A 7,049-nucleotide genomic window follows, 5' to 3' on the forward strand; every position below is an offset into this window, starting at 1 on the left:
TTAATAGTGTGTTTATATCATGGATTTCATGTATTCATAGAATTCTACAATCACTTAGAATGGAAAATCCTTTTCAAGGGTAAGCCTGCTTTTTAGAAATATTTCTGTTGGGAGAGATGTCTTTAGTTTTGTCAAACTCTTTATTTGGGAAAATTTCAAACCTGCAGGTATACTGAAATAATAGTGCAGTGAATATCCATGTACCTTTCACCTACATCAGCGATCAGCAAGTGTTTTCTGTAAAGAACGAGGTAGTAAGTATCTTACTAAGTGTTGCAGGCCATGTGCTTTCTGGTTGTAGTGTGAAAGCTGCCATACACATAAAGGAGTGAGTGTAGCTGTGTTCCAATAAAACTTTATTTACAAAAACAGGCCCTGAGCTATAGTTCACTGACCCTGAGCCAGACTCAGTAATTGCTAACATTTTCAGTATTTTCTCTATCACCCTATAAGTTATGCATTTTTTCTGAACCATTTAGAAGTAAATTGTAAACCTCATGATACTTCACTCCTAAATATTTCAGTGTGCATCTCCTAAGAATAAGGACATTCTCTTAGTATCTCAAGTTACTAGATATGATTGTATCAAGGCAGGGTTCCCTCCCACCAAGAAACAAACCAGAAGAATGTGTTTGGAGAAAAGTTGGTTGCAAGGAGTTGGCTTGTGCCCTAGGGGGCAGGATGGAGGGAGGGGCTGGCTGAGTGAGTCTGGAATCCCAAGGGCAGGCTGGACTTTCTCAGGCATGGGTGGAAGTTGCCAGAAACCCATGGAATTATTCTTCAGGAAAACCTTAATGCCTTGCAAATACAGTCTGGCCTATCTGGATTGCCTATGATAAAGTCTACTGATTATACACATTTTTCACATCTCCAAAAATAGCTTCATAGCAGCACCAGGGTTAGCATTTGAATACCTGAGGACCAGGACTTAGCCAAAGAGACACACATTCAGGCTTGCCAGAGGGTTTCCAAAACAGCCCATTTTCTCCCGATCCAGGAGGAAGTTGAGATCCCTGAATTAAAATTAGTTGCTGTTTATTTAGTGTAAGTGGTTTTTCCTGATGAATGCAGAAAAACAACTGCCTAATTATATTTGATACTTGCTCTGCATTTCCATAAAAAGATCTGCCTAGGCTCAGACATTTCAGAAACAAGAATTCCTAACCTTGGTTTGTGGGATGCAGCCTGGTGTTTTTTAAAAAATTAAATGAAATGTTCTCAAACTTTATTTTTAAAAAATGAACCTCTAACAACTAGGATGGGGATTAGTAAGACAAAAACTTTGGTTTTAGGAGTTCTTGCCCCACAGAACGTTAGTAGTACTGATTTTGTTCTGCATGTAAGAAACTCAATGCCAGCAACATTAAGTCAATATGTAAATGAATCATTATGTGTATGCCATGGTTAAAAACTGGACTCAATTAATAAGTAAGTAAATAATTAGCATATTCACAGAGTTTTAGTTTCAGGTATACTTTACTTTTCTTTAAAAAATGTGCTTTCTTGTTGTTTTCTTCAGTGCACACTAGTGGAAAAGGGACAAAGAGTATAATTCATATGTCTTTATGAAGCATGATTATTTTACATATTTCCAATAAGAATAAAATAATTATAGCAAAAGCTGCACTTTTTGAGGTCTTTGGGCCTGGTTCTGGGCTAATTACTTTATAGAAAGTATCTTGACCCTCTTGAGAAGGTAAAGTCTCTATCTCAGTTTTCAGGCAAGGAATCTGGGCCTTGGAGAAGCTTAGCCATTTGCTCAAGGGCTCATAGTAAATAGAAGAGGCGAAATCAGTGTCTGATTTCTTTGTACTGTTTAGCTATTCCATTGTAAAAAATGATCTTAACTAATGACAGAGACGGCGTTTCCATAAAAATAAGCTTGGCATATATTAAAGATGATTGAGTATGATGGCTCTAAATTCAGCTTTTCAGTTTTAAATACTTAAAGTAGCTCACACAAGGGTTGCTGGAAATTCAGTTTTATCTATTATTAACCTTCTAATTGTTTGCATACAAATGAATGTTTCCCACATCCTTGAAAAGGTTAATTTTCTTAGAGGAATCTATATCCCTAAATTTGTCCTTTAAAAAAAAAAAAACTAAAGGTACAAAGTTTTATCAACTACTTTGTATCATATACTAATATAATCATTTTAAATCTCCTTTAATTTAAATTTTATTTTATTTATTTGAAAGACAGAGTTACAGAGATAGAGACAGAGAGAGGTCTTCCATCTGCTGGTTCACTCCCTAGATAGCCACAACAGCCAGAGCTGAGCTGATCTGAAACAAGGAGCTAGGAGCTTCTTCCAGGTCTCCCACATGGGCACAGGGGCCCAAAGACTTGGGTCATTCTCCGCTGCTTTCTAAGGTGCATTAGCAGGGAGCTGGATCGGAAGTGGAGCAGCTGGTACTTGAATCAGTGCCCAAATGAGATGCCGTTACTGCAGGCCAGGCTTTAACCCACTGTGCCACAGCACCGGCCCCTTGTCTTTTTTTTTTTTTTTTTTTTTTTTTGACAGGCAGAGTTAGACAGTGAGAGAGAGAGAAAGAGAGAAAGGTCTTCCTTCCGTTGATTCACCCCCAAATGGCCGCCACGGCCAGCACGCTGTGCCGATCCGAAGCCAGGAGCCAGGTGCTTCCTCCTGATCTCCCATGCGGGTGCCGGGTCCAAGGACTTGGACCATCCTCCACTGCACTCCTGGGCCACAGCAGAGAGCTGGCCTGGAAGAGGAGCAACCGGGACAGAATCCTGCACCCCAACTGGAACTAGAACCCGGGGTGCCGGCGCCGCAGGTGGAGGATTAGCCTGGTGAGCCACCTTTTATGGAGTACACTGTGAAGTTTAAGTACCTTTAAATATTGTATAATGATCTACTCAGGATATTTAGATTACCCAACATCTCAAACATTTGCCATTTCTTTGTCATGAGAACACTCAAGCTGTTCTCCTCTAGCTGTTTTACATTTTACAGTACGATATTGTTGATTTACACCCCTCTGTTAACGACACCAAAACATGTTTCTCCTGTCTGGCTGTGACTTTGTACCTTAGATTCTTGTTTGTTCTAGAGGCATAGCAATGAAGAATAAAACCCAGGGGACTGACTTCCTGGCTTCTGAGCCCCCTGGCAGGCTCCCAGCTCTGGCCACCATAGGTGGGCCTCATCCACAGGGCTCAAGCTTGGCTTCCAACAGTCTCGGGGCAAGCATCGTCAGGAGCGTTCATGTCCTGGATGACTGAGGACTTAACAGGAGATGTTCTTTGCAAAAATTTAGCAGAATTTCATGGAGTCAGGAAAGTTTTCTCTGCACTATTAGGTACAAACATTGTAGATCTTTCAGGAATGCTAGGCCAAAAGTTGTGTTTCTTAAAACTTCTCATGAATAGAACAAGAGCTGACTTTGTTTATATAGTTAAGACCTCGGGAAACCCTTTGGGGAAAATCATGCATATTATCTCATGAGGTTTGGTCTAAGTCAGCAGATGTGTTCCCAAGCTAGAGTTGCTAGAGTTCTGCTTTGTTCTCATGTGGGCCCTCTCCGAAGTGTGAACGTCAGTGTTCTTGCTCTCTTGTGGGGGCATTTAAATGTGCTTTGGAATAATTCACTGATCTGGATTTTTTTTTCTCTTGTTTTCCAGTGACCCAGAGCAGTTGAAGAAAGAACTAAATGAACTAGTCGACGCCATTGAAGAACATTTTTTCCAGCCACAAAAGTATAATCTGCAGCCAAAGGCAGAATAAACTATTCCAGCCTTGGGCATAAGTACATTTACCTCCAATCAAGCGCAACCTGATAAGGAGTAGTTTTGAGGGCTGAATGATTCAAATTATCACTATTAGTATTTATATCTTTTAGACAGATCTGTATTACTCATTGTCTTAGTTTGATCTTTAAGGTTAATAAAAGAGCAAAACCTAACAAACCAACATTCCTTTAAAAATGTTGAGCAAGGACTTATCTGAATTTTTCAAAATAACTTTCAAAAATAGGTCAAATTAATATGCCTTAACTTACGTAAATGGCTGTCTTCCCTGTAGCTCTTCTTCTGTATAGTTGAGATAGAAAATCTGTATGATTAGTAAACTCCGAACTGCCATGTGTAGGATTGCCACGTTTTAGGTATATTTACTTTGCTGTTTCCATCAGTTCCTTAGGAGCCAAAAGAAATGAGCAGATCAAATGTGTTCATGTTCAGGGAAAAGGTAGTTCCTAGGAACATGTAAAGTGGAGCAAAAGATAATTTAAAACAGTAACTTTGAGCTCTAACGTTTTGTTCTAATCATATGCCACTGTGCGCTACACATGTGGTAGGAGAAGCAGCTTCACTGCGGTTTACTTGTTGATACTCATTTTCTCTCTTTAAATCTTGGGAACCAAACAGTGATTTGTAGTTCGGGAAGTCATTTATCTGTTCACTTTTTTTGCTTAAGCACAATGTAGTGTAATTGTCGGACGTGAGCAGTTACTACTCGCTTCACTCTGAATTTGTCACATTGTTCTTCTGTGATCGGAAATGTAGACTGCCTTTTCCATGCCTGTTTTTCAATCTGTGCCTTTACCTCATGGTTCATTGCCATACAGCCTTTCAGAGCGACTCCCGTGGCCGTGAGCTAGGAGCAAACTGTGCCTTGTACATTTATGTATTTTCCATCCATTTCTACTTTTAACGTGAGTGATTGCCATTTTATTATTACAATCAAGCCAAATGTTTATTAACAGTTCTGGAATAATAGAAAATCACAGTCCTGTTGGCAATCTTTTTTCTGAAGTGAAGGGAAAAATGGTTTTCTATCTTAATGATAAGCAATTTGTGTCCTGCCAGAAGTGTCAAGCCTACAAGAGCCAGTATTTTCTATCAGCTCCTCCTGGAGAAGCCATATTTATTTTTATTTAAAATGCTTTCTAGTCTTAAACTGTACTCTGGCAAAAATAGATGTTAGATCCGTGTCCTCTACGGACAATTTTTAAGCATGTTCCCCATACCCATCACAGAGTTTATTTCTAGAAATACAGAAAGACCCATCCTACCGTGCTGGAATTCAGAGTCTAATTGCTGGGCCAGTAGTAGCAATAATACTCACAAATTTTGTACTAGAGATACTTGCAAGCATGTAGGGAGGGATTCATTCTGCCCAGAGGATGCCTCATAGCTTAGGGTGAGGTTGCCCTCATTCAGCATCAGGGGCGGGTAGCAGCTGAGGATGGAGCAGTCTCCCAAGCACGGAGCCCGGCATTAAGAGCAGTGCACAGGTGCGCGCAGATGAGGGTTTAGGGCAGGGGGAGATGATGAAGGCAGAGCCCAGAATATACTTCTGGATGTACCCCACCTCTCTGCCATGCATAGGAGCAGACAACTCCACTGGACCTAGAGGGGATTCCCCCTACCCCAAAGCTGTTTCTCACCCACATTCCTAAGAAAGAGCATGCCATGGGTGCCCGTTAACCATTTTTTAATGTCTGCTTGTTATGGGATATGGGGGTAGCACTGGGTGGTGCATCAGCTCACAACACTAAGGCCCCTGGGTTTTAATCAGTTGAATCTGTGACCTTGATTAAATCTCAACCTCTCAAAACCTCAATTTTGTCTTTTGTTTCAAATACTTTTTTAGGGCAGTTACAGTTTCACAGCAGAATTGAAAGATACAGAGATATTCCATACACCCCTGTGTCCCCCACTTTACCACTGCAACCCACTAGAGGATACACGTGTTACAGTTGCTGACCCAGCACCCACCATTGTCCCCCAAACCATGGAGACAAGAAGAAGATCTGTGGTTTGAGGCATGGAGAGGGATGAGTAGGCAGAGAACCTAGAACACTCTGGGTGACACCGTGATGACGAGCACTTGCTTTGTGCAATTGTTCAGACCCATACAATGTACAGCACTGATAGTGAGCCTGACATAAACTGTGGGCTTTGGGTGATGTTTTGGCATTTTTTTTTTAATAAATGTTTCTCAGTGACCTCTGAGGTCATTTCACACTGTGGGTCTTTAAGTGATGGAGTGATAAGGGGCATGATCACCAATACATCGCTGACATCTGGCAGAATGCTCTTGGAAGCCCTGACATCTCAGGTAGGTACCAACGAGGGCAGCCTTGTGTGCTATCCTGCCTGGGCTGCAGCCTGAAGGGGGTGAGTGCCGAGGCTGAAGCCAAGCGAGACAGGACTGCATGGCACACAGGTGCCGGGAAAGGCCCTGTGCCGGGAGCAAGGCCGAGTCCCCGGCCGTGGTGAGGACGGAGACCTGGCACAGTGGCCCACTGTGCCTCCTCATCGCTCACCCTGCCTAGCGATGCCTCCGATGTGAGTGTAGAGGTGACCAAGTCCCGCGTCTGAGAGACTGACTTGTAGAGGGACACGCAGGCCAGCTGTTCTAGCTGCTCTTCGTTGTGGTCTCTGAAATATCAGCTGTCCCTCCTTCCTCCAAGAAACACACGGAGTGTCAGTTATTTACTCAGTCATGGTGCTTAAAAGGGAAAGCATCGTTATTTCATTCACACTGGAAGTCCACGCGGCTTTAAAAATAAGTGCTTTAAGTGGCAGAACGTGCGCACCTGCGCGTCCTGCTTTGAAGGGACTTTGGAAGGGTGGCATCTGCCCTGCATGTGTGATCTCCACATCCCGAGATGCCACCCTCCCAGGGATTTGCACGTTCGTTCCACGCTCACCCAGTGAGCCACGTTTGACTCCAGCTGAGAGCAGGACTCCTTTCTGGGTGCTGGTGGTAAACGTGCACCACGCTCTGATCACGTGCGTGGTCTAGCCAAGGAAACACAGGTGCTGGCCGTACCCGTCTAGTGCGCTGCACTGCAGCTGTGCAGCATCTGAAGGGTGAGCAGCGTCGGGGCAGATGTTCGCAGCAGCAGCTGAGAGGCTCTCGAGACGCCTGCGCTCCCTGTCAGGGTGCCCAGTCCTAGTCCCAGCAGAAGACGGTGCGCGGGGAACTGCGTCCCTCACCCTTGTGGGAGACCCGGATCGGGTTCTGAGCCCCTGGCTTCAGCATGGCCCAGCCCCAGGTGTGGAGAGGGGGCCGGCA

The 7,049-nt window shown here is 43.5% G+C and overlaps 1 protein-coding gene across 2 annotated transcripts in view; it reads left to right on the forward strand.

The window, feature by feature from the left end:
• Positions 1-5,588, forward strand: part of PGM2 (phosphoglucomutase 2) — a 47,047-nt gene extending 41,459 nt beyond the window's left edge. For both annotated transcript variants that reach the window (XM_002709269.5, XM_017350648.3), the window contains exon 14: positions 3,647-5,588. In XM_002709269.5, coding sequence (XP_002709315.3) covers positions 3,647-3,749 — 103 coding nt within the window. In that variant the 3' untranslated portion in view covers positions 3,750-5,588. The remainder of the gene's footprint in view (positions 1-3,646) is intronic.
• The last annotated feature ends 1,461 nt before the right edge of the window (positions 5,589-7,049 follow it).

Source organism: Oryctolagus cuniculus, chromosome 2 (genome assembly GCF_964237555.1).
Source record: "Oryctolagus cuniculus chromosome 2, mOryCun1.1, whole genome shotgun sequence".
Taxonomy (NCBI): Eukaryota; Metazoa; Chordata; class Mammalia; order Lagomorpha; family Leporidae; genus Oryctolagus; species Oryctolagus cuniculus.